The sequence below is a fragment of the Prunus mume genome, linkage group LG7 (assembly GCF_029339155.1).
Source record: "Prunus mume cultivar Tortuosa linkage group LG7, ASM2933915v1, whole genome shotgun sequence".
Taxonomy (NCBI): domain Eukaryota; kingdom Viridiplantae; phylum Streptophyta; class Magnoliopsida; order Rosales; family Rosaceae; genus Prunus; species Prunus mume.
The window spans coordinates 7,516,547-7,542,181 of NC_142704.1; the positions used below are offsets into that span (position 1 = coordinate 7,516,547).

The 25,635-nt window shown below is 38.2% G+C and overlaps 6 protein-coding genes and 2 non-coding genes across 12 annotated transcripts; 4 read left to right on the forward strand and 4 right to left on the reverse strand.

Annotated features, from left to right (window-relative positions):
• Nucleotides 1-693: 693 nt before the first annotated feature.
• On the forward strand, nt 694-1,704 carry LOC103338264 (germin-like protein subfamily T member 2). The gene has a single exon (XM_008241455.3). It carries the CDS (start codon nt 901-903, stop codon nt 1,576-1,578), a length of 678 nt encoding a protein of 225 aa, XP_008239677.1. The 5' UTR covers nt 694-900; the 3' UTR covers nt 1,579-1,704.
• Nucleotides 1,705-2,223: 519 nt separating this feature from the next.
• LOC103338263 (basic helix-loop-helix (bHLH) DNA-binding superfamily protein) lies at nt 2,224-6,335 on the reverse strand. Its single transcript, XM_008241454.2, has 6 exons — nt 5,693-6,335; nt 4,964-5,170; nt 4,688-4,753; nt 4,419-4,487; nt 4,242-4,319; nt 2,224-2,643 (listed from the first exon to the last, which is right to left on the reverse strand). The coding sequence occupies exons 1-6, from the start codon at nt 5,981-5,983 to the stop codon at nt 2,515-2,517; spliced, it is 840 nt and encodes a 279-aa protein (XP_008239676.2). The 5' UTR covers nt 5,984-6,335; the 3' UTR covers nt 2,224-2,514.
• Nucleotides 6,336-9,581: 3,246 nt separating this feature from the next.
• On the reverse strand, nt 9,582-10,980 carry LOC103338262 (uncharacterized). The gene is made up of 2 exons (XM_008241453.2): nt 10,170-10,980; nt 9,582-10,025 (listed from the first exon to the last, which is right to left on the reverse strand). Exons 1-2 carry the CDS (start codon nt 10,893-10,895, stop codon nt 9,870-9,872), a joined length of 882 nt encoding a protein of 293 aa, XP_008239675.2. The 5' UTR covers nt 10,896-10,980; the 3' UTR covers nt 9,582-9,869.
• Nucleotides 10,981-11,423: 443 nt separating this feature from the next.
• On the reverse strand, nt 11,424-13,606 carry LOC103338261 (tRNA (Ile)-lysidine synthase). The gene is made up of 4 exons (XM_008241451.2): nt 13,010-13,606; nt 12,579-12,692; nt 12,205-12,486; nt 11,424-11,919 (listed from the first exon to the last, which is right to left on the reverse strand). The coding sequence occupies exons 1-4, from the start codon at nt 13,496-13,498 to the stop codon at nt 11,716-11,718; spliced, it is 1,089 nt and encodes a 362-aa protein (XP_008239673.2). The 5' UTR covers nt 13,499-13,606; the 3' UTR covers nt 11,424-11,715.
• Nucleotides 13,607-13,818: 212 nt separating this feature from the next.
• TRNAM-CAU (transfer RNA methionine (anticodon CAU)) lies at nt 13,819-13,890 on the forward strand. The gene has a single exon. It is a non-coding gene; the product is annotated as a tRNA-Met (tRNA).
• A 2-nt stretch (nt 13,891-13,892) lies between these two features.
• Nucleotides 13,893-16,797, reverse strand: LOC103338260 (transcription factor MYB35). Of its 5 annotated transcripts, none has more exons than XM_008241449.3 (4): nt 16,049-16,797; nt 15,765-15,932; nt 15,521-15,650; nt 13,893-14,885 (listed from the first exon to the last, which is right to left on the reverse strand). In XM_008241449.3, exons 2-4 carry the CDS (start codon nt 15,895-15,897, stop codon nt 14,066-14,068), a joined length of 1,083 nt encoding a protein of 360 aa, XP_008239671.2. In that variant the 5' UTR covers nt 15,898-15,932; nt 16,049-16,797; the 3' UTR covers nt 13,893-14,065. The 5 variants fall into 5 exon arrangements, with proteins under 5 accessions (XP_008239671.2, XP_088897557.1, XP_088897556.1 ...); XM_089041431.1 differs by having other exon boundaries at nt 15,765-15,902; nt 16,085-16,446; XM_089041430.1 differs by having other exon boundaries at nt 15,765-15,902; nt 16,384-16,402.
• Nucleotides 16,715-16,833, forward strand: LOC148915355 (U5 spliceosomal RNA). Its single transcript, XR_016122390.1, has one exon. It is a non-coding gene; the product is annotated as a U5 spliceosomal RNA (small nuclear RNA).
• A 4,815-nt stretch (nt 16,834-21,648) lies between these two features.
• LOC103338259 (Galactosyltransferase family protein) lies at nt 21,649-25,478 on the forward strand. The gene is made up of 7 exons (XM_008241448.2): nt 21,649-22,876; nt 23,392-23,624; nt 23,706-23,996; nt 24,097-24,225; nt 24,321-24,494; nt 24,632-24,739; nt 24,875-25,478. Exons 1-7 carry the CDS (start codon nt 22,060-22,062, stop codon nt 25,082-25,084), a joined length of 1,962 nt encoding a protein of 653 aa, XP_008239670.2. The 5' UTR covers nt 21,649-22,059; the 3' UTR covers nt 25,085-25,478.
• Nucleotides 25,479-25,635: the final 157 nt, after the last annotated feature.

Here is a 25,635-nt window from a genome sequence, read left to right on the forward strand (position 1 = left end):
GTTCAAAGAGGTTTATTAATCTACATGTTATAGTTGGGTGGACTCTTCAACACACCATAACCATGCCACATTAAGTTTATTAATCTACATGTTATAGGTTGGGTGGTGGACTCTTAACACACCATAACCATGCCACATGCCACACCGTGTTACCGTCACTCCGGCGCCAAAAGTTTCGAGCTTATTAGGGCACATATACAGGATTGGCAAATTAACGGGTGAGGTTCTTCTGATCTGCAGCTGTGGTGCTTATTAGGAGGATGAAGATGTTTTCTGGTGTGTTTTTATATTAAAGCCGTTTTAAGCTACTATTTTAATCATGTATTAGTCAAGGTACCTTTTGAATTTTTCGCCGCACCGCATGCGGCTCTCATGCTTATGTAAACTACTCTGACGACTAAGCACCTCTCAATTTCAGCTATGTCAATGCTCACCCAAACAAAGAAAAACAGAAGAAAAAAAAATGTGTCAAAGTTTTAGCGAGCGTCACGAGTTGCAACCACCACAATGCACAAAAAGTCACAAAGTCAAACCCATTCATAATTGTACTGGAAGTCATACCCTAAGCAATGAGCTACTAGTTGGATGTTGCTGGCACAAGAAAAAAATTATTTAAAATAGAGAGTTGATGTTCATGTAAATTGTTTGGAAACTAACATGATTGCTTCAAATTTAACCTTTGTTTTTAAGTCGTTTAAGGGTAACTTTGTCAAAGCCAACTAACCTCCACCAATATGCAATTAAATTCTTTGTCCAATACAAAGACTTCAGTTTTTTACCTTCAGCTGGTCATGGTTGTCCAAATCCAACAACAACAGGCAATTTTTTATGTGGTATGGGAAGAGATAAATAGAACCATAATCTACTTGGTTTTGGAAGCAGAAGTCTATTTTTGTAGCCATGAACATGATCACCTCATCCAGCTTAGTCTTCAGCTTGCTATTCTGCCTCATGGTTTCAATGCTTCTTCTTCCCTTGCCCTCCCATGGTGCAGACCCTGATCCGTTACAAGACTTCTGTGTGGCAGATTTGAATGCTTCCACATCAGTTAATGGCTTTCCCTGCAAACCCGTCTCGAAAACTACTTCTGATGACTTCTTCTTTGATGGACTGAGCAAAGAAGGGAACACGAGCAATCCCTTTGGAGCGAACTTAACAGCTGGGAATGTCCTTGCATTTCCTGGCCTCAACACTCTTGGGATATCAATGAACAGAGTTGACTTTGCGCCGGGCGGGATTAATCCGCCCCACTCGCACCCTCGTGCGAGCGAGTCCGGTGTAGTCATTGAAGGGAAGCTCCTTGTAGGGTTTGTGACAACCAACAATGTGTTTTACTCCAAGGTTTTGAGTGCTGGGCAGATGTTTGTGATTCCAAGGGGACTTGTTCACTTTCAGCTGAACGTTGGAGAAGGGAAGGCTCTGGCCTTCACAGCTTTCAACAGTCAATTGCCTGGGGCCGTTGTGCTTCCTTTAACTCTGTTTGCTTCGACGCCTTCGATTCCCGACCAAGTTTTAACTAAGGCCCTTCAAGTAGATAAAGATGTCATCAACACCATCAGATCCAAGTTTGGCTTTTAAAATACTGTGTATTATAAGTTCGGTTTTGTTTGAAGACTGTGCTGCTAAACTGGGTTTTGTCTCTCTTGCCCCTGTTTTCTTTGTTGTTATACCAGTTTGTTTCCAGGTCTGTTGGCCATCAACGGATCATACTTAGTATTTTTATATTACTCCATTTACTTAAGTTTCACTTGTTCAAATATACTGTCACTTATCAATGTAAAGACTGTCAATATATACTTCATCTAAAATCTAAAATTTTTCTTATTTGATTTAAGGAATCGAGATTATTGGGTGCCTCTCATCAAGGATCATACAGTAATAGTTTCACTTGTTCATATTGTACTTTCAGTAAAGACTGCAATACTTTCACTTTGTTTTCGAGGGGTGCCTCTCATAAGTACATCGAGGCGTCTCTGGCCATGACACCATGATCGGATTCTAGCTGAGACGTGCTTGCCATGAAGCCTTGGCTCTGGAGGGAGGAGAAGGGGCTGAAAAGGAAGGGAAGAAAAGGGGTGGAAGATTTTTCTTCTTTTCTTTTTCTTTTGACTTTTCAAGATATAAAATTATAATTAACAACATTAAAACATGATAGAAAGTGAAAAGTAAATTGATTCAATTATGTCATAGCCGGTCCATACATATTCGTGAGACGGAGTAATATTATGTAAAAATAATCAGATATTTTATATATATAAATTCTGGCAAGGACAATTACTAATCCTTCTGTTACACATTTTAACTACGCCACTTAAGATATTTTCTGGGTACTACTACTCGTACAACAAAGTATATCTAGTCAGATGATACATGCGAAGATTAGATGCATTCCTACAACTAATATCCTATTACAACAATAAGAATGATCATACATTTAGCAAACGCATTTCTACACCAGATGTAGAACCTAATCACAAGCCCACCAATTATGACTTGAAGAATTATCCCCTGAATTTACGTTGCTCTTTCGAAACTACTGCCGACCTGCATATGTAGCCACTCGGGATGTGAGCCTTGGGAATACTCCCTTGGTGTGTGCGAGCCAAATAGCAATCCTGCACCATCAAATGGCTGTGCACCAAGCTGAAACACCAGGTCAATTGGTAAGATCACATAGCATATACCTAAACAGAACTGTCTTTCCGTGCATTTAAAGAGTCTCAGTTTAACGGAAATAACCTAGTGAACCTATGAAACAGTATAAATTATTGCAGCATCCAAAAATATTTCTCTTCGTGGGACGGTAAACCAATGAGTTCACAATCTTACTGCAGCACCTACATTAGTACACTAACTGTGACAGAAACATCCTCCACAAGAACTAATGAGGTCACACTATCTTTAGGAGAAAAGATACACAATGTAATCAGCATGTCAAACACATACACCAAATAAGAGTTGAACGGATGAGAATATAGACAAGGATAAAAGCCATGGTGATGGTGATGATAGAAAAGGAATGCAACCAAGCACTTTACACTCCAAGGGACATCAAAAACTAAGAAAATGTTGTTATTATCAGGCCAAGACTCCTCCGAAAGTTAAGATCTTTGTGTGGCAAGCGGTGTTGGGAAAACTAAATACAGGTGATACACTACAGAGACACTGCCCCTATACGTGCCTTAGCCTCTATGTAATAAGGCAGGGGAGAGCATGGACCATCTCCTCCTTCATTGCCCTTTCTCTCTAAAGTTGTGGGAGATGTTACTGAAGGAAGTTAACACGGTGTGGGTAATACCGGAAGGCTGCTTTGAACTTTTTTCCATCGGATTTGATGCTTTGGGAAGGGGAAAGAAAGCTAAAATTCTCTGGGGCAGCCTGATGCAGGCAGTGGTCTGGAACCTACGGCTGGAACGTAACAGGAGAATCTTCGAGGATTATAAGGGAGTGGGAGTGGTAGACTTACGGGATAGAGTGAAGTTTTGGGCTGACCTTTGGGCATCAACTTCCCTTGCTTTTAAGGATATATCCTATCCTACAATTATGCACAATCTGCTGGCTGTAGTATCTTAAGGGGTTGTCTTATGTTTGGTTGTTTTACTTCTGTGTTGAGTGGCTTTGTGTCTGTTTCACCGGCTAGTGTTTTTTCTTTTTGTCTGTGTTCTAAATGTCCTTGTTTTTTATCCTTTCAAATTTGAATAAAAATGTCTCTATTCAAAAATAAAAAATTAAAAAAAATGTCATCATGGAGTTTAGAAGAGATACCCTGGAATCTTCATCATGAATATAGTAAGGGCTAGATTATAGAAAACAATTAGCTTAGAAGGTGCCTTGTTGTCTGCTTATTCCCTTCAAAATGGCATAGAAATGCCCAAATACCAATCTTGAGGAATCAGTAGCATAACTGTGATGCCCAACAGCCAAGTTTACAACAAGAACAGTCCTAGGAGTTGAATGAAATTGCACTCTTGGACTAAATTTTACTGCCAGTGAAGTTAGATATTATTTACCAAGACTACTTGGTTGACAGACATTTACATTCCTTGATGTATCTCTGAGATTGAAGGGTTGTACAAAAAAGAATCCCCAGACAAAGGGTTTACAATCTAAAAAAGCAGCAGGGTCTTTGAAAAAACTATTGAACCAGAAATAATAATGCATCTCTAAGATTATATCGAAAAATAATTCCAAACAGAGAGTCAATGGCTTTTATGAAGGTAATAAAAGTACACCAGACTTACATCTTTCGAAGGAAAGGCTTCAATGGTGGGATTCATGTTCATCCTTGAATTGACTGCTTCAAGCTTCATTGAAAGGAACTACAGAATCCAATTAACAAAGTACAGATTCAGGTTTAACAGTTTAAAGGAAAACCATGTCACCAAGTGCACTAGATTAGAGTCAGATGGAATATATACCTCAACCTGGTGCTGCAGTGATTGAATGTAATTAATAATTTCATCAAGGACGAGTGCTTTCCCAATAACCTTTTCAGAAGAAAAGTACAACATAAGTAAGGGGAACATGCTAGATAATTACCAGGACATGTTCACAATTAATCTAGTAAAGAAATCAGAAACAACAAATTACATAACAAAGATTCCCTATGCTAAACTATGTAGAACATACTACCTACACATGCTAAGTAATATGAATGACATAAAACCAACCAAACAACATACACTACCTTATTACATCCAGGAACCAAATCTTGGAGAAGTTTCATCCTCTCGCTGATCTTTTCTCTCCTAGCCTGCCAAAATGAGCATGGTATGCGGCATGTTTCAATAGTGAAAGGATCAAAACTGATTTACCAAACATGTCAAAGATAAAACGGAATAGGTTCATTATATAAAACATATTCCATATCAAGATCTAGAGAACTCCATAAAGAGCATGAAAAATTTGTTTGATGTTCTAGATACTAATATTGCAAATTCAAAAAGGACCAAAAGTACATTACCCTCTCTGCTAGACTGTGGCTGTCAGTAGCTTGTCCCCTTCGTGCCCTCACATGGATAAAATCTTGCTTAGGTGGCTCTGAAGGTTTAGTGCTTTGTTCAGCTGGCTTGTTGTCACCAGCTGCTGAACTTTCTTCAACTTCAACTTTCGAACCACCATTTTCATTTTGAGATCTTGCTAGTTTCATCCGTTTTCCACTGGAATCTTTCTGTTTGAAACAAACAGAAAAAGTTAAAAATTAAACATCAAAAGAGAAATTTAAGATTCAAGTAAACAACATATAAGACACCAACACCAATTAGAGCCTCAATCCATATCTAGTCTAATACAGCTTAACTCGCTAAAGATAACACATCACACCATGCTTGGATGCATTAATACTCACAATATCACTTCTAAATTACAGGGGAAACAAAGGTTATACAAGAACAACCAATAGTGATTCTTTATAGATAGCTTAAATAGCACAATCATAATTACACAAATTCACTACTTCCCTCAATTATTTGCTAACAAAATATTCACTAAATTAAGTTAAAATATAAAGACCCGCGCTTAATTTTTATTCCATTTCTTATTACTTTGATCCATTTGCCTCAATTCAGCTAAAGAAAACAGACTCACGCATCAAAATTCATTGCTTTAGTACTAATTTGCTCCATTTTCTCATAAACCAAACTCAAAATTGAGCCAAGCAATCAAATTTCACATAAAAGAGTGAAATACGAACCAAGCCACTGGCACTACTAGTGGAAACCAGCTTAGAAGACTCGTCCTCAGAGCTCACATCCCTTCTCTTTCTTCCACCACCGCCACCGCTTTGCTCAGTCACGGTCGATTCCTCCAACGACCCATCTCTGTTCACGGAGCTGTCTCCAAGCCCACCCAAACTACCCATTCGGAGACCCAACCCGCTACCACTTCCACCAGGTTCACCGCTGAAGGGCCAAATCTCTGCCAGGCTGTACGCTGATGGGTTAGCTGCTGAGAAGGAAGACTCGTTAATCAGTGGAGGATCCATTTTCTCAAAAGCCCGAATTCATTCGACCCGACCTCGAATCCGAATCCGAAACTTGAGCTACCAATAAAGAGAGAGAGAGAGAGAGAGAGAGAGTGTTAAGTGTGTGTACGAGCTTCTGAAGAGCTTGTGGCAGTGAATGAGGGATTTAGTGAGCTGATGGGTTATTTAACAAGTTATTTAGAGAGAGAAAGATTTGGTCTTTAGAGAGAGAGAGAGAGAGAGAGAGAGGCATTAATGGATGATGATGAAAGTTAGAGAGAGAAAGGGAGGAAGTGTGGGGGCAGAGAGAAGCAGAGTGTGATCCTTTGGCTGGACTGGGAGAGAGAGTAGTGCGCATTGCGCCCACTGTGCTTTCTAACCACGGGACAGTGAAAGCTGTAGCCTTTTCAGAGAGAGAGAGAAGCGGCAAGTTTGGCAAGTGGGTTATTTTATCCGAGGAGGGGATACAGATTTATCCAGGAAAGCTACCGTCGGCATATTAATGTACCCGCTCTTCTGTAAGAGACACGTGCCCAACAGCATTTTCCTGGTTTTTTTTATTTGTTTAATTTCCTGTAAGTGTTGCTTAATTGGTTGATCTAACAAGGTATGGGATCAAGTGCCTAACCATTACATTATTAGAAACAAGGTGGGGTCAAAGAGTCCAAACCCATATACGTATAATACTAGCACACATCTCTAATTCAAATTATATAGTTTCTCAGCCAATCACATAGTTACAAACTTTAACTGTTTCGGAGTATTTATCCTTACATATGAAATTTTGTGTTCGGTTTTCTTTTTATTAACCATTTACATTACATATGTAATTGATTAACGGCCCTAATGACTTAACATGTCAAATTCCATGTAAATAAAAATGACACAATTTAGAATAGTGCCTAGATAGCAAGTACACTGTATGGGACCCCAAAAAAAAAAAAAATCATATGGAATAGTTCATGCCACATGCATTTTGTTAAAGTTACTGTTCATGTGAGAGAATTTTCAATTGGCATCTTATTCTGTCCAGAGATAAAAATTTGGGTGGAAACAAGGCTTGGTGGGTTGTTATAGTGAACAATACAAACCCTCCAAATTAATTTCAAATAATTTTATGTTGTGGAGAAAGCTTTTTTCCTTTTTTGCCTATTTTTCATAGCTAAAATAGCTTTAGAGCACCATCACTGCCTAACCCCCCCTTTCTTATTTGTCACTGCCTAACTTGCTGAGCAGAAAAATGATACTCAGCTAAGCAATTATAGTTACACTAGAGAAAGTGTGTTTGAGATTATGCCCAAGATAGTTTTTGCCAACCTCATCATGTGCCCTCTATCTTAGAATCTTGCCCAATGCAAAGCAAAAGTTGACTTGCCATTGTGTCATTGATGGGTTTGTGAGAGAGACTAACTCCCTCTTGGAGCCTCCTATTCCTAATTTGGATATCAAAACGTGCCTCATTATCATGGATTTGGAAATAGGGTTAATGACCCCATTTCATTATCATGGTCCACTTCATATATTTGCACCTGCCTGACATCAAAAGCGATTTCTATGCCTCTCTTGCTAAGTTTTCAATTTTTTGCATCAAGGGTTTGTGTCATGGCATGTATTGTTGCAGATGGAGCCAAAAAATTGAAATAAATGCTAGGAAAAACAGTTTTGATTTGATGTTTGGTAGAAAAGAAAAGAAAAAAGAACCTTAGCTTAAACAATCTGGGTTAGTCATTAAAGGACTGTTACAGGTCATTTGCATCCATTCAAAATTTGAGCCAAAGTCAATTTTTTACAACAAAATTAGTATAAAAAAATTACCATAGTAATAGTGTGGTACAGAAAGGTGGTGTAATGGTTTTCTAAAAGTACTTGATATTTTTGCCTTCTTCCTCTCTTTTACAGGAATGATAGGGAGTCAAGCTCATATGATTAGTTGAGACCTCTACCTCTTCAAGGCTTCAAATTTTCATGAAGCAACAAACTTGGCTCTTTGCATAGTAGAATATGGACAGTGAGTTATACATATATATATATATTATATTACCAAAGTTAGAAAAGAGGAGGAGGAAAAACTCACACATGAATACCATGTGAGTTTTATATTGTCAAATCAATATAGATTTTCAAACTAAAACCTTAATTATATGAACTCTTATCAATATTATCTTTCAAATACTTATGATTTAGTGTTTGTTTGATATTGGTTGAAATTGAAGTGGCTTCTTAATTTGGAAGGGGAAAGATAAACTTAAATAAAGAAGAAAACAGTACCACCATCATGCCAACTTTCTTTTCTGTTTAGGAACTTCCTGTTCACTTGGGAAATTACTAGGTCAACTTTTTCTGTCACCTGTACATGAACTGTTAGAACTTATTATTATCTGGTACATTTGCAATATACGTGGCTACTTTATCAATGCAGTCAAACAAAAGCTCTGCATTTTGCATGTGATGGCCGTAGTATCTAACAGAATGCTTGTGTATGCACTCAATTTATTTTGCTCAATCATTGTTCCTTCTTCATGTAACCAACAACTGAAGGGTTTGTCTGCAGAAATATCGTTTTTCATTTCAGTGCAATAAAAAATGGAAATTTTATGCCAATAGGAAGACTTTGAATTTTGAAGTCTTCAACCCTTATTCAATTTATGTGCCCACATCAAGATCAAATTTCATCTCAATGGAGGCAAACCTAGTTGCATGCTGATGACTTTGATCAAATCTATGGCGCAATAGGTGCCTCATAAATGAATTTTGGGCTAGGACCCAAGTTTTAGTCAAAGCCCCATTGTTTAGATGCACAAATTAACAAATGGTCTCCCAATTGCTTTGCTTGTGAAGATAATGCGTGAGAGGTGGCATTCCTTTCAAAATGGTCCAGAAGCTATTACAATGCTATCCCCGTTTTATACAAGTTTTTTTCGACTACAATAAGGGGATATGAGTGAGGGGCTTAAGTGAGGAGTCCAATTCAACCATGTGTAAGTTGAAAATGTTGACGTTTAATGGTTGGATTGAACCCCTCACCCATACCCCATCCTTGTTGCCTTTCCAATCCTATCTACAGGCTGCAACATCAGCGCTGTATGCCTCTGTTCTTAATTGATGGAACAGAAGGCCCCAATTTACAAGCAAGTTAAATGATTGATTTCGGGGAAGGGGGTCCTAGAACTGTCTAAGGCTTAGTTTGGCATCCCCAAACCAAGCCTAAAGGGTTTGTGAGTGTAGCCTGTAGGGGCCTCTGAGTCTCTGACCAAACTACCAATAATATAAAGATAAAATACAAGTTTGGAAACAGGACATATTTTATGACCTTTTTGGATGCTATCATTTGATGGATTAAATGCAGAATGCAACTTTAGTATTAGGCAGGCGGTGCAAGTTATAATGCACTGAATCTGAAGCGTAGATCAAATGCCAAATCATCTCACATTAGATTAGATGGTGAAATCAAAGCAACAACCATGTAGCATGAGGTCCATGAAATATATCAACTCCTAAGATGATGAGAAAATTCAATTTATCTGGTGTGAAACTCAAATGCAGGTGATCCTATCATTCTCCTATGACCACTGATGCAAGAAGCCAAAAGAAAAGAACCAAAAGAAAAACACAGAAAAGCAACCAAAAAGAACATTGTGACAATTATATTATGATTTTATAACACTGATACATATAGACTTACAGGGCCAGAAGAAGGGATTTCATATTTCTCAATTAGACAAATACCAAGCCCCTACAAGTTACAACTAAGTAAATGTCTATGAACAAAAAGATGGGGAGAAATTTCCATCTCTCCTATGCTTTCCCTGCAATAACCATTAACCAATGTACAAGCTCGAAAGAATATAGCTTATTTTTGAGCTTTCCAGAACTTCCTACACTAAAAATTCTTGAGCTTTCCAACTGTTCAGTCTGCTCTTTGTACCGTTGTCTTAAACAAGAGGATGTACATTTTTTGATCCATTGAGAAATACAGAAACCCACTTACAGAGTGTGTCACAAAAGACCCAAAACTGGTTCCTACAATACAGTGCCAAGCTGGCCCATATACCCCATCAAATTCCTGCACAAAAATTGCACAACCCCACAAACCATTCACTAATTAGTCATAAACTCATAAAACCCACATCACACCAGTAATCTCAACCAAATCAAAGTTTAAAGTCCTAATCTGGATAATTAAGCTCATAATAACAACTGTTAATACCTTTTTGAGAGTCAAAGCAAGAGTCTTGGAGGTGAACTTTTCCAGGCTATCATGTGTCTTTCTTGCACATTCAACAGCATGGATCTGCATAAATGGTGGCATATCAGCTGAAACAATTTTCACACCATAACTTGCAAGCACATCTGCCAATTGAACCTGTGAGCCACGGAGGGATCTCCTTCTGCCACCGTTTGAGTTCAATGAAACTGACAATCTCCTATTATCAAATTCATGCTTTTCTTTAAAACCCACCAATCCCTCTTGAGCTTCTTTCTTCTTCTTCACAACCACCTCCTCAAATTTCTTCTTTTCCACATCTTTACTGGATTTTTGGGACTTGTCTTTGCAAGCTAATTCCTTCGTTGTCTTGCTCTGTTTCTCAATATTGGGACCAACTGATTTGGGCTGAGGATTTGATTTAATGGAAGACTTGGAGGAACCCATTATGGCAGAAACTGACATGGCTTTGGCTTGCAAACGAGTGTCAGTGAGAGCTGGGAGTGTTTGTTGACTGCTGGGTCTTTGTGAAGTACGAACTCTATGACTTGTATTGACTCTAGAGCTGTTGCTGGAAATGGAAGAGGGTTTACAGGGCAAGGAAGAATCTAGGTTATTAGATAGGTGTTGAGAAATGGAGGGCTTGGTCTGTTTTTTGAGGGTATGATCCATGGATGCTTTTGGTTCTGGTGCTGCTAAAATGCGCCGTTGGGTGGTGTGGTTAGCCATACTGGTTTTTGTTTTTTTTTTGGTGTTTGGTGGTGGGTGGATAAATCAGAGGAAATGGAAATGGAGGTGGAGGAGGTTATGTGTGTTGATATGTTTTAGGAGTGTGGTCAGTGGTCAGTGGTCAGTGGTGGGGTTCATTGGATTGGGACTTGTGTGGTGAGATCTGGTTCTGTTTTTCTTGTTCTAACGTGCGCCGTTGGCGGAGGACAAGGGAACCTTGTGATGTTTTGACCGTTGACTGCAAGTATCTAAATGATCTTAGCTTTAGTGTGTAGCCTAGGGCAACATCTGGGTGATATTGTCTTACAATTTTAGCATAGGGCAAGAATTTGCGTGGGTACCCTACAAATCCTACTTGTTTATAGTTGTCGCATGACTTTTGGGGAGCGCATTAATCGAACAGCCAATTATTGGATTTTTCTAGTTAGTTGGATCCCCTAGACTCAATAATAGAATTCATGTGGAGACTTTGATTGATCGTCGATTGAATTGATAGGAATATGAACTTGATAACCTTGAGAATCAGTGTAACAAAAGTCCAGAAAAATTATCAGTTGGCATACGCCTTCAATACAGCTCAATTTGACAACCCCTTTCGTTGTTGTTACAATTTGACAAGCTTCATTAATTTACAAAGATACTAAGATCGAAAAAAGAAAGGAACCCAATTGAGACAGGCTTCTGATCCTTGAAGTCACCAGAATTTTGAATCCCCTACGTGAATGCAATGGATGGCTTCATAGTTGTCTAATGTTCTTCATTCCATCCCCACGATCAACCGATAGCCCCATGGTAAACAAAGGGAGTGCATAACACAAATCTAATTCCACGGACTTGGAAGCCGGGCATCTCTGAAAGCAGAAGTGCCGCCAGACGCTGCAGGGGATGGAGAGGATGCCATGTAGTTTGTTCCTGACACAGATAATGTGGGAAGAGTTGCAGGATTCCCCTGGTGCCCTGCAGGAGCAAAGCGCGATGGACTGCTGCCAGTAGCCCCCAAACTTGCCCGAGAGGGGTGTGGAACCTGCACAAAAATTTGATACCTGAAAATGAGTTCATGAATAGATAGCAAAGCAAAGAGACATTAATTGCAAAGTACTTCCTCATATTTTTAAGAATCTATTTTTTTATTAAGAAAACTACTTTTGCAAGTCCCAGACTTAACTTAAAGATCCTTAGTTTATAAGCTTTCACAAGACAATTATAAAACCATCAACATGGCAGTCAACACAAATGAAAGCAAAATCAGAACATGCAGAGACACTTCACTGGTACCATAGAAATTGTAGTAGGAACCAAAATACATTACCACATTGTGCTGAATATGAGTTGGCCTTCTGAGAGGAGACTCTGAAGATGGGGATGTGCTGTTCATCCGGAAGATATGGCGAGAATGAAAGTTATGATTCGAATGCTCATCACCTTCACACCCTTCCATCTCAAGATTCGCCTCCGAGCCCAACCTAGCAGCAGCATGCCTAGTCATTGACCCGGAGTCATTTGTTACATCCACTTGAAGTGATGCAGATGGGCGAACCACCATTCCTTGCATGCTACTTCGTCTCTTTAATTCCTCCTCGGCATTTAACATCTGTAAAACACCACGAACCAACTCCTTCATATTGATCCTTCCCAATGTAACATAAAGATACACACAAATGAATAACGAGGCCAAAAAATTACCTGCTTCAAGACTTGTACTATAGTATGTTTCCTTTGATTCAAAACTTGCAGCTTCTCCTCAACTTCTCTTTTCCTTTTTTGCTTCTCATCTAACACATCCTCTTTGTTATGTGCCTATCATATAAACAAACAATAGTAGTTACTAAATATTGCTCAAAACTGCGCAATAAAAAAACACTTGATTTTGTAATCATAGTTCAACAAATCAAATGAATGCTTGGACTTGCTTTCTCAATGCGTACATAGATTTAAGTTGTTATGATTTGGTAAGCATTAAGAATCACAGCTGGCACTAACTCTCGTTTCTTTCTTCACACATTGATACTTCAAATCCAAATTTCATACTTCAGTGTAAGAACAACATAAACTCATAAATACCCAATTCGAAATCAAAATTCTACTCATTCATAAAACTGGCAATTCTCGCATACCTCAGAATTGGGGTTTTCCACTTTATCAACTTTCTCAACCTTCACAGCTAGTGAATTTGCACCGACATCCATAGCATCGGAACCTTTCTCAGGAAAATCGGGTTTAAAAGCAGGAGATGCATCGGACCCATCAACGGGTTTCACCGTAAAATCAGCACCGTCCGATTGTTTCTCATCCTTGTCGACCCCAGAAGGCCCAGCTTCGCAATCAGCAACAACATTCTCCGGTGCTTCGAATTTAATCTTGGGGTGTGTCAAAGTGTTCATCTTTGGTGCTTCATTGAGCTGTTCTGGAACAAAAGAAGGGTTAGGGTTAGGGTTAGAGGAGGTGGCGGGTAGGGTGGAGCGTACGCGAGAGAGAGCTATAGAGCGACGGGTTAAAAGGGATTTGAAGTCCTTGAGAGAAATTTTAGGGGTTGGCATAAGCCATCGACGAGGTACGTCTGGGACTCTGTGAAGGTTTCCTCTGTACAACGAAATTGCCACCATTTTTGTAGGTTCTATTTTGCTTCAATCTCTGCTTTTCTGCTTTTGATTTTTTGTTGAATTTTTTATAAGAAGAAGAAGAAGAAGGAAAGTGTTTAAGTGGGTATTATTAAATTGACCAAAAAAAAGTGGGTATTATTAAAGATAATTAATAAGGGGTTTATATAATAAAGCAAACGCGGGTAAAACAATTCTACGGATGTCTTTTATTTTATTTTATTTTAGATGTTTAAAATCCAACAGAAAAATGTTTTTAAAAATTAATTAAAGTGTGGACAGTGCTTATTAGTTAATTATATTTCGGATTAAAATAATCTCAACACATCAGAGTGGCGCAGCGGAAGCGTGGTGGGCCCATAACCCACAGGTCCCTGGATCGAAACCAGGCTCTGATAGATTTCTTTTTTCTTCTTTTTTTTTTTGTTAAAAGAAAGTAGCTGCATTATACAACGCGAGGCATAAAGTGCCAACAAGAGGAGAGGCCTGTGATCAGGTTCTTATTCTCACAGCTTAATGATATAGAAAATCTTATTAAAAACAGTGGCATAAATTCTGGAGTAAAATGTAAACTCAGTAGTAGAATGGTTCTTCCATAAGTTGGGGAAACTCCAAGAACATCTCATTCTCTCTTGCGACCATGGCCTCCACAAATGAACTGTCACATGGAGATGTAGCCTCAACTTCATTATATTTTTGCATACCAGCTTGGTCTTCAATTTGGCTTTGCGGTATTGCTGCTTTCGATTGGTTCAACATGTCCATCGACGAATGCTCAGCCTTATCCTCGTGTTCTTGAGCATCACAGGCTGGAAAAAAAGCGTCTTCAAGGAGAAAATCGCTCCAGCTAAAGGCCTGCAGGGTTGCCTGCTCTTGCGCAGCAGATGAACAAGTAGAAGATGATGGTGATGATGACAATGTGCCTTCAGGAATGTACAAATTGGGAGGGGAATATTCAAGGTTGGTTGAGTTTGAGGCCTCTGTCACCAATCTTATGGCCTGCAGCTGTGTAAGAAGATCAAAGGGTTGGTTGCTAGATTGAGCGTTGCTCAAGATACCGTCTTGAATTGGTTCCCTTTTGATTGGTATCATTGTCATTGGCATCAAATGGCTATTGATACTGGAAAATCCATGTGTTGACAATGAATATGGTAATTCTGGCTTCATTAGGATTGCATTCTTCAAGTCTTTGTTGAGAGAACCTATTGCCATTCTCATTCCAGCTTTCGGGAGGCCACCGATGTTTCCATAGTCCGCTAAGATTTGAGAGAAGGGCTTATGAGTAACATGATCAATTCCCATTTCTGAGAGCTTCTTTTTCAGCTTAGTGTTCCAGTAGTTCTTTACATCTTTGTCTGTCCTCCCAGGAAGTTGCTGAGCTATTATAGGCCACCTGCACCACAAAATCCATGATAAAAAAATAGTGAGAGAGGATCAGGTTTCTTGCATTAGCAACAGAAAATGAGGCTTGGGGATTGGGGCTTGTCTTCTTGCTTGGCAATCCATATGATCTGTTGGGTTGACTTTTGGATATGAAGTGAATTTCTCATTTTGTCATGTCAGTGAAGGTTGTTGGGTCACTCAGGTATTGTGACTATAAGCACACTTGCTACAATTAGGAGCTAAAAGAGCCCCTACCTTTTAGCTTTTTATCCTGAGTACAATTTCTTGACAATTATTAGTTTGTTCAAAATTCACAGGCTCTCTTTCCAAAGGTTAAATCAGAAAAACTACGAACTGGAAACAACGACAATGCAGATCAGATCGGATACCATAAAGTAAAGATTAGTGAGAATTTTTCTTCCCAAATTCCTCCCCCTAAAGTATATAGTTCATGGAAAACAGCAGTAGAAGACCTATGATCAAATGAAATGTTTGTACAAGAAGGATAACAAGGACAATGTTGCTGCAATGTTAAGTAGTAAAAACAAGAGTGATATGATGCATTAGCAGTAAAGATAGGCAAGGAAGGAGGCTTTGGATGAACTATTGTAAATAGCTAGAAGTCTGCATATGAAAAAACCAAACCTGCTGCCTATGGTTGCATGAAGCCTGACAATCAATTCCTCCTCATGGGGTGTGAAGGACTCATGCTTGAGATTAGGCCTCAGGTAATTAGTCCACCTAAGCCTGCAACTCTTCCCACATCTTGTAAGTCCTGTAAACACTCATACATTAAGTTAATTAGCCAAGAAATGTAGCATATAATCCACCAACATCCTCCGGCCACCCGGTCAAGAAAGAATTGAGGAAAAAGAACACCAAAGTTAACCTGCTTTTTTCGGAAAAGCAGTCCAGTTACTATTTCCATGCTTCGACCCATGCGCGAGTATCTTCGCATCTTCCTCTTCAGTCCAAAGACCCCTTTTCAAGTGCAGCTTTTCACAACAAGCAGGCCTCACCATCTTATCTGTGTTAATCCAATATTGCACTTAAAATCCTAAAAACAAAGAAAGCAGAAAACAAAAAGGAAATGATAAACAAAACTGGTCTCTGATTATAAAGAGAGATGAAACTGATTCAACTTCAATTTACTCTGCTTATGCAGATGCTTACTGAAAGAGAGATGTGAGATGAGAAGAGGAAAGGTACTGGTTTAAAGTATGACAAGTGTGGAGGCAAGAAAAGCATGAGGCTGACAAAATGGCATCTTCACATTAACGGATTGACATGAAAATATGAAATAAAAATCTGTCTTCCATCCTCACATGCTTGGCTCCTGGAGACCCTTTGAGTCTTGGTTCAAATTGGGTGAATTATTTGGTTCAACTTAGATTAAATCTAAGTAAAAGAAAGCATAAATAATTGATAGTTTAGATTATTCTGCCTTTGTGTAAAAGCAAATGACCAGTGCTTTAGTTTGTGATTAATCACAAGTTTGATGAGACTACCTATTTTAAACAGAAGGGTCAACTAATTAAGATATTAACTTGAAACATGCATATGCGGCACACACAAAGCTATAATCACCATTTGCGTGATATGCATGTGGTAGTAGAAATCTATCCTACAAAGTACTTTATAAATTTTCTGTGTCAAATGCACTTGTCAGCCACTGAAATATTGGATCCTTTATGATGTAAATATAAGAAGAAGAAAAACAATCAGTAACTCGAGTAATAGTTTTCTGTTTTCAGTAAGTCCCACATCGGAAAAGAACAAAACGAGGCCGGATGGAGAACGGATATAAAAATGGAAGAGATGCTGCATTTGAAATCACGCAGCCACGCGGTGAGCACAAAGCGAACTATTCTTTCGCCTTTTACTAAAGAATACCGTGTGCTCGCCGCTCATAGTGGCATACGCCCATTTTTGGAGGAGTTTCTCTTCTTTGGAGAAGCTCCTGTAACATTAGTTTTCAAATGTTGTCGTTTTCAGTCCTCTGTATAATACTAATACTAAAAATAATTAAAAACCAAAAAGAGGCTGGACTAAATTATGATCACCCAAGTTCAAATTCTTCTTTTTATAAAAATTTAAAAATAAATTTAAGCCATCAAAACCAATCCAAAGGTTCACGGGAGGCCACATCATATAAAATTTGTATATTTTTAAAAGAAAAGAAAAGGAATTTCAATCCCTTTTTCGTTTCCTTAGTGGTGGTGGTTTTGATCTATTATTCTAAAAATCCCCTATTGATTTTGTGGGGTTTGTAAATGGATCCCATTTTGACACATTCTATGAAGCAAGCCCGTAATACCATGCTCAATTGACATGTGCCGACATATGGTTCTCCGGCCTGTTTTCGCTTGTAGAAAGACTCGGTGGCAACTCGAATAACACTATTTTGTCATTTTAAGTTAAAATTGTCATGTCACGTGAAAAAGTTATCGTGTCATTATCAGACCTGAGGCCTAAAGTGGAGCCCCACAAAATGAAAATCAGAAAATACATCATATATTTTGGTCGGCCAAGAATTTGAATTTTCCTCATTTCATAAGAAATTTTAAAAGCAAAAGCCAAAAGGGACAAGCTACTTATGATCAAAGATACCATTAGGTGTATAGAACAATAGTCCAACCCATAACAAGCAGCTAAGAGATTGTTTCAATTTAGAGATTGTTGTATCTGTATAATATTAGATAAATGGATTTGCGTATATCACCAGAACAAGAATCGCAATATAGCATAAAATGATTAGAAATTATAAACTATCAGGTTTTGTTCTTTTTCAGCAAGAACCTGGACACATGTGGCGCACAGCTAATACAAGCTTTTGGCCTTATGATGAGCTTCAAATTTTAAATTCAAACTTTCCAGAGTAGAGACTTCAGAGACAGGTATTGCTCCTCACCAAACTACAGCTCCTTAGGTATTGACTAAAGGCAAGAAAATCATGCCCATGCTTTTATTTTTGCTAATATCAGTCCATTGATGCGTTGTGAGATTCACTTTTTACATCAACGACCTACAATCACTTAAACGAGTGAAACCTTGATGCTAACAGGACCCTACCTTCAATAGCTAGATATTCATGTAGTGGTATTTAATTTTCAGTGGATCCAAGAATATGTCCAGATGAACCCTCCCTGCCACTTTGTTTTGGTCAGCTTGATAAAAGTGGTTCGTGGGTTTTTTTTTAAATCAAAGTTGGGTGTAAATACAAAATACAAAAGGTAGTGGTGCCTAAAAATCCAGTGCAACTTTCGTGTTGGATAATAATGGGGGCCTCAACCTCAGACCTGTTACAACGCATTAATTTATAATGCGTGTGGGTGTGACATGTAAAAAGAAACAGAACTGGGGTGTGAGTCAGACTTGGTTAAATTTCATCCACGCATGTCATGATGTCACATTTCGTTGTCAAATTTCAGGCCTGTATACTAGTAAATCAGAATAGTATGTTTGTTTCTTTGTTTTTTTTCCAAAGTTTGGAAGGAGAAGCGGGAAATGTCATCAGGCAACTTTAACGACTGAGCTATGAGCGACGTGTGTCTTTTATCTTACACTAAGTTTAAAATCTTTTTCTAACAAATAAAAGTAGTTTAAAATCTAGTTTAGAATATCATTTTGTCGACAAAAAAATATCACATACATGTTTAACTTCACTTTTATTTGCAGATATGGACTTAGTTAAATTGACTATAGAGGATATGCTGCCCACTCTGTATCAGAGTATGAATCTCCTTCTCCGTAGTTTAAATTAGATTAAAGCAGAATATTATTTGTATAGAAAATAAAAAAAACCTTCCCTTTTATTTACTTCTCTCTATTCAAACTCCTATATTGTCTAATTGCCAACGTGAGTCCATGCGTAATAACATCATTCATCAAGTTTTATACTAAATGAAACGTGTCTAACTCTCACTTCTCTGACTAAGAAAACAAAAGACATACCCCATTTGGTTATAAATTAAGGTTGGTGATCTTTGAATATTTCATGCCATATATTTCTCCACAGATCGAGTCCATATATATGTAAAGATCAATCAAAACTGTGCAAACTAAGTTTTGAGAGAGAGAGAGAGAGAGAGAGAGAGAGATGGATCATGAAAACAACTTTCCAACTTGACAAAATTAAAAAACAAACCCAAGAAATAACTTGAAATGAACCATGGAATATCAAGGCATAATATATGATATGTGATGAAATAGTTTACCTCATTTGTTGTCCTTGTGTGGTGGGTATGCATGAGGTTGCCAAGAAACTTAAAAAAAAAAGAGAACGTTACAACTTACATGGTATCTAGATTGTGTATTTATAAACCCATGAGATGGTTTAAGCATATTTTTATTGAAGGAGTCTCCTTCAACTTCAACGTGAAGTTTTGAATTGAATTAGTTTAATGTAAAGTACCTAATTAAGCACCTTATTTACATCGCTAATTTTTACGTTATCTACAAAGCATATAAATAAGTGATGTGTATATGATGTCTCCTTTTGCCGAGTCAAATCATTTGACATCACTCTCTTAATTTATCCAAAAAGTCTTTGCACCCACCCGATCGAGAAAGGAGCATATAAATAAGTGATGTATATGATGTCTCCTTTTGCCAAGTCAATTCATTTGACATCACTCTCTTCAATTCATCCAAAAAGCCTTTGCACCCACCCGGTCGAGAAAGGGAGGCTTTCAACATATTAGTCTTTGTCGTGCTCTTCTCTATGTGTAATTGGAGGGACTTGCTTGTCCTCTCCCAAAAGTTAGTTAGGAATTAATAGGTTTACCATTTACAGAAGTAACTTTTTTCTAAATCGCTTTTGTGTAATTGAAGAAACAAATATTTCCCGTACGTCCCTAGTCAGTTGGTAATTAATTAAAGTGCACCTATTTGGTATTTACCTTAATCAAGGCCTTATTATACCTAATTAAAAAACAAATTTTTAGAACAAAGTGATCAAAGTGGAAGTTTTATAACAAATCAGAGCATAATAAGTTATGCAAAGACGACTTAACTCACTCTCATTTCCTAGTTTTAACTATATCATCAGTTAACTCTGAATTTAGTGATAAAATAACTCTACGATAGTAACGACTATATTATGACTGTTATATTTCTATCAGTAATCATGGTAATTTTATTTCCATCCTCAATATTCATAGACATTGAAATATGAGCAAGACATATCCCATGAATTTCTAAGAACCCTGACAATGGCTATGAAATTCAACATAGAAACACAGCTACATAATACGGACTATAAATTTTTAGGAGGAGGAGGATGAAAAACAGAGGGATTGGTTTTGGAAAGTTTCTCCTAAAAATGAGGTGTTTAAAATCACAGGCGGACCTTTCAACAAAGATCCCAATAGATTCATTAATCATGATGAGAAAGACAAGCTAATTAATATAGTTAATTAATTCAGTTTAATCTAATCTAATAGTGATTTATAAAGTCTCACACGTGAGAGTAAAATAAAGGACATACTATTTGCCTCCTTACCTGTAAGGAGATACTCTTCCTTCTGTGAATCACAATTTTATACATACGCAAAAATTCTTTATAAAAAACACAAAAAGAAAACCCTTATGTACATTTATCACATTAATATTGATAGAAATATAGAAGTTTTTACTTACTTGAGTAGGGCAGTATTTTCCTAAAATAAAAAGGAGATGCTCCACCATCCCAACGGTTGCTTTGCTGTTTTTCCACCCTCGTGTAGCCTCCTACGCTGTTCTAACGGCCCTTTTTTTCCTTTTTCCTTCTTGTTTCTATTGTGCCCTCAATTCTGATCGTGACCTTTTCATTACTTTTAGCTGTTAAAAATTGTTGGTAGTGCATGGCACATTATAAAAGTGGCAAAAGATAAAGATGAGAAAGATGACAGTCAGAAGAGTAAAAGAACGAATAATATTCAAAAAAAATTTATTTCTAAAGGGATCTAGATATGTCTTTTAACTTTTTCAGAAATAAAATTTTACTATCTTTTATTAGGTGTAAAATTGAAGACAGATTTTCATAAAACTGGAATAGCAATTTTATAACACGCATAATAACACTTTTACATCTAAACAATATTATCTTATTGCATCTAAGTATTTATCGTTAAAATTGACACAGAAAACTTTCATGATTTAAAATTAGGGAGTTTCACTAAAACACCCAAAATGGAGGTTGAAATTATAAAAAAATCCAACACCCAAAACACTTTATAAACACACCCAAAACCCATCATTACACACACTCAAAACCCATTTATAAACACACCCAAAAAGGACTTTGGGGTTGATTTTGGGTGTGTTTCCTTGAGTTTTTTTATAAATACATGTCTATAATTGGGTTTATTTATAAATTTGTATTAAAGTTATCCCTAAACCCTAAAACAAGGTGCCAACTAATTGAATTGGTAAATAAATATTCTTGTTAGTGATACAAGGTTTTGTGATTTTATTTTATTTTATTGAAGGAGTTTGAGATTAATACACTCAAAATGGATAAATGATTTAGATATAATTTAGGTATAATTTGCATAATCAATATCTTAATTAACAAATTACTCCTTTCGTTATAGATTTTTTTGCCAACACTCCTTTGATTGTGGATAAATACTCTAGTAAACTATATAGGGTAACTTTAGGGTTTACTGTGTGTTTGCTGTCCAGAGTTCTGCCTCGGACTCACCGGCGAAGTGGCGGGTAGTGTTGATTACCAGCAGATCCCAACCCCACCACCGCACACAAATAATTATTTAATAATTTTCGCTTCGCATCGAAAAAACGTCTCTTCAAATTTCAATTTCAATCACAATTCCGTTTTAAACCGGAGCACCACTTTTTGTTTTCAAGTTTCCATTGGAGAACGACAGAAACAAAAAAGAAAAAAGAAAAAAAAAACTTGTTTCTGATCTTCCAGGAAAAAGCTAAAACGCCACCGACCTGGAAATCAAAATCACCCAAACACCTCCTCCTCTTACTACTTCTTCCTTAACTCTTTCGTTACGCGTCTGTGTTGCAAGTTTGCTGACCCGTCCCTCTGGTTCTCTAACTAACTCTTGAATTTGAATCAAAGACTCATTTTTTCGCAAAACCCAGAATTCAAAATCTGTTTTTTTGCTCTGCCCGTTGGAAAGCAGTTTGCTTGCTCGTAAATTGTAGGGTTTTTGAGTTTTATAACATTGGGGATGAGGAGGGCCAAATTGGACAGATTCGGCACCTTCTTCTCTCTAACCAGGCAAAGATCGGTTCAGATTCTGATTGCTATTGGTCTTCTGTACCTACTGTTAGTCACAGTGGAAATCCCCTTTGTGTTGAGAACTGGGTTCAGTATCATCTCTCAGGACCCCTTGTCTCGACCCAGCAGGCTCCAGAGCAAGGAAGCCGTTGAAGAAAAAGACGCCCCAAGTCGACCTCTCGAACAAGTTTCACAAAACTCGTACCAGCCGACTCAGAGTCGACCCAGCGAGTCTAATATCGTCTCGGGTTTAGTATTCGACCCGAAAACATTCGATTCCCAGCTTTATAAGCCGGCCAAGGTTGCTTGGGAAGTGGGGAGGAAGTTCTGGGAAGAGTTGCAGGCTGGGAAGGTCCGAATTGAGGCCAGAAAGGTCGAGAACAGATCAGAATCGTGCCGGCATTCGATTTCGTTATCCGGGTCGGAGTTTTCGGCCCAGGGAAGGGTCATGGTGCTGCCGTGTGGGCTAACATTGGGCTCGCACATAACGCTGGTGGGGAGGCCCAAGGCGGCGCACCAGGAGGCTCAGCCCAATATAGCGCTCGTGAATGACGGAGAGTCGGTGATGGTTTCCCAGTTCAAGTTGGAGTTGTTGGGGTTGAAGACTGTGGAGGGTGAGGAGCCACCAAGGCTTTTGCATTTCAATCCAAGGTTGAAAGGGGATTGGAGTGGAAAGCCTGTAATTGAACTCAACACTTGTTATAGGATGCAGTGGGGCTCGGCTCTTCGCTGCGAGGGCTGGAAATCAAAGGCTGATGATGAAACTGGTAAGTGATTATTATAAAGTTGAAGTTGGTTATGTTAGGTATGGATGCTATGAATTGCTCTGTTTTCGTTTATATTGCATGGTTGTCTGAGAATCAAGGCATTAGTAAATTTTGTATATTGTTTGGTTAGGGAAAAGGAAGTGGGTTTAGTGCATTAGTTGTTGTTTGAGTTTTTAGCATGCCTTGGAATTAGAACATTGTAGCTAAGCTACTGCCAAAAGGCAATATAAAAGTCTTGCTTAAGAGTGTGGAGTGGTTATGCCAGCTTAATGTTCAGCATGCGGGTATTAAAAATCAAATTGTGTTTCAGTTGTTATGAGCATAGTGAATAACTGCTTATTGATAATATGCTCCAGAGAACAACATGAAAATTAAAAGATTTTCCTTTTTTGGTTTTTTGCCTCATTTTTCTTGTTTCTATCGTTGTGATTCTTAGCAATTTTGCCCGTCCTTGAGTTCATTCATCTTTCATGTGCCACCGCCAAATTGAGTAATTCTGTAGAGACTGGTTTTAGTTGATGGTCAGGTGAAGTGTGAGAAATGGATTCGTGATGATGACAGTCGCTCAGTGGAGTCCAAGGCAACATGGTGGTTGAGCAGGCTGGTAGGCAGAACTAAAAAGGTGCCTGTTGACTGGCCATACTCATTTGCAGAGGAGAAATTGTTTGTTTTAACTCTTAGCGCTGGTTTGGAAGGTTATCATATTAATGTCGATGGGAGGCATATCGCCTCTTTTCCTTATCATAGTGTGAGTAATATTCTACTTCCTCTTGACCTCATGATGATTAATGGGATTTTTTGCTAAGATTTTGTTATATTTTTTTTACAGGGATTTTCTCTTGAGGATGCCACTGGGCTGTCTCTGAGTGGGGATGTTGATCTGCACTCTGTATTTGCTGCGTCTTTGCCCTCATCCCATCCTAGTTTTGCTCCACAGAAGCATCTTGAGATGTCAACCAGATGGCGTGCCCCACCTCTTTCTGAGGGGGGTGTTGAACTTTTCATTGGTATCCTTTCTGCAGGCAACCATTTTGCTGAGAGGATGGCAGTAAGGAAGTCTTGGATGCGGCACAGTCTTGTCCAATCATCAAAAGTAGTAGCTCGTTTCTTTGTAGCACTGGTAAGTGATAGCAATAAAGGCCCTTGAATATTTTGTGGTTGGTTGATGTACAATTTTTCAGTGTTAGATTCTCAATCTTTTTGTTGATATATGGGGACAGCATGCTAAAGGGGAGGTGAATATCGAGCTAAAGAAAGAAGCAGAGTTTTTTGGTGATATTGTTATAGTGCCTTACATGGATAACTATGACTTGGTTGTCTTGAAAACTGTTGCCATCTGCGAATATGGGGTGAGTTGTGGAGTAAACGCATAAATGAAGATGTGATATTGTTGATCATTCTCCTCGCAATAATTTTATTAATAATGGTGTCTCTTCTGTTTCAGGTTCGTACAATGTCTGCTAAGTACATTATGAAGTGTGATGATGACACGTTTGTTAGGGTGGATGCCGTTATCAAAGAAGCACATAAAGTACCAGAGGGTAGGAGCTTGTATGTAGGGAACATAAATTACTACCACAAGCCTCTACGCTATGGAAAATGGGCTGTGACATATGAGGTATGAACGAACTTACTGTTTCTGAGACCTTATACTGTGTAGTGAATAATTGCAAACCCACCCCGGTCTTCTATATGTATTGATGCACTTTTGATGTTAATATTCATGGCCATTTGTTCACTGTTTTCTGGTTTCAGGAGTGGCCAGAAGAAGACTATCCACCTTATGCAAATGGACCAGGTTACATTTTGTCATCAGACATTGCAAAATTCATAGTATCCGAGTTTGAGAGACGTAAATTAAGGGTAAGAAACATTACATGCATTCTGTGTCTCTCTGTCTCTGTCTCTGTCTCTTTCTCTCTCTCTCACACACACACACACTATACTGTGATGGATGGCATGCTTAAGTTGATTATAAACACTTTGAGCTTTTTGCAGTTGTTTAAGATGGAAGATGTAAGCATGGGAATGTGGGTTGAGAAATTCAACACTTCAAGACCAGTAGAGTACATGCACAGCTTGAAGTTCTGCCAGTTCGGGTGCATAGAAGATTATTATACAGCCCATTACCAGTCTCCGAGACAGATGATCTGCATGTGGGACAAATTGAAACGGCTGGGACGGCCTCAGTGTTGCAGCATGAGATAGTAGTTGTGGTATTCATGACCCCCATCTTGAGAATCTAGGAAAGAACATGGAAGTTTTGCAGTCATAGCACCATCATATTGTATAGTCTGTGGAGGACAAGTTAGTTGATTGATTATATGATCTGGTCCCTGTACAAAAAAATTGCCTTCCATATATTCTTTTATTGTTCCTGCTCTTTCTTTATTTCTTTGTTTTTCGACCTGAGGCCAGAAGGAAGGCGATGATGATGACGAGGTCCAACCGGATATGTGTAGGGAACATTTGCATACAAATCCAGGTGCTGTAATTTTGCATTTAGAATTAGGAGAGCAAGCAACAGATGGAAATGAGATGAATATAATTTATATTCAAAGCACTCATGTGCCTACTGAAAGGTGGTATATATTCTTCTTCACATGGACATGGATCTTCAAACGACAATCATCCTGTTGATGTTGGGCTGTCAATGAGTCTGGTTTCAATGCTTACAACTTTGGTCGTCCAGTTTCTCCACTAATTAATTTATTTTTAAACAAACAAAAGTTGGTTTAGATTTAGACTGTTTGGTTAAA

Bases quoted from the DNA above. Each gene is read 5' to 3' on its own strand.
- LOC103338261 (XM_008241451.2), bottom strand. From the start codon at position 13,498: ATGGTGGCAATTTCGTTGTACAGAGGAAACCTTCACAGAGTCCCAGAC. The intron at 12,693-13,009 runs GTATGCGAGAAT...TTTATATGATAG, and splicing joins TGGAAAACCCCAATTCTGAG to GCACATAACAAAGAGGATGT. The intron at 11,920-12,204 runs GTAATGTATTTT...ATTTTTGTGCAG, and splicing joins CTCATATTCAGCACAATGTG to GTTCCACACCCCTCTCGGGC.
- LOC103338263 (XM_008241454.2), bottom strand. From the start codon at position 5,983: ATGGATCCTCCACTGATTAACGAGTCTTCCTTCTCAGCAGCTAACCCA. The intron at 5,171-5,692 runs GTTCGTATTTCA...TGTTTCAAACAG, and splicing joins CTAGTAGTGCCAGTGGCTTG to AAAGATTCCAGTGGAAAACG. The intron at 4,488-4,687 runs GTAGTGTATGTT...TCTTCTGAAAAG, and splicing joins TGGTTCCTGGATGTAATAAG to GTTATTGGGAAAGCACTCGT.
- LOC103338264 (XM_008241455.3), top strand. From the start codon at position 901: ATGAACATGATCACCTCATCCAGCTTAGTCTTCAGCTTGCTATTCTGC.
- LOC103338259 (XM_008241448.2), top strand. From the start codon at position 22,060: ATGAGGAGGGCCAAATTGGACAGATTCGGCACCTTCTTCTCTCTAACC. The intron at 23,625-23,705 runs GTGAGTAATATT...TTTTTTTTACAG, and splicing joins CCTCTTTTCCTTATCATAGT to GGATTTTCTCTTGAGGATGC. The intron at 23,997-24,096 runs GTAAGTGATAGC...ATATGGGGACAG, and splicing joins CTCGTTTCTTTGTAGCACTG to CATGCTAAAGGGGAGGTGAA.
- LOC103338260 (XM_008241449.3), bottom strand. From the start codon at position 15,897: ATGGTGAGGCCTGCTTGTTGTGAAAAGCTGCACTTGAAAAGGGGTCTT. The intron at 15,651-15,764 runs GTTAACTTTGGT...GAGTGTTTACAG, and splicing joins TGCTTTTCCGAAAAAAGCAG to GACTTACAAGATGTGGGAAG. The intron at 14,886-15,520 runs GTTTGGTTTTTT...TTTGTGGTGCAG, and splicing joins CATGCAACCATAGGCAGCAG to GTGGCCTATAATAGCTCAGC.
- LOC103338262 (XM_008241453.2), bottom strand. From the start codon at position 10,895: ATGGCTAACCACACCACCCAACGGCGCATTTTAGCAGCACCAGAACCA. The intron at 10,026-10,169 runs GTATTAACAGTT...ATTTTTGTGCAG, and splicing joins TTGCTTTGACTCTCAAAAAG to GAATTTGATGGGGTATATGG.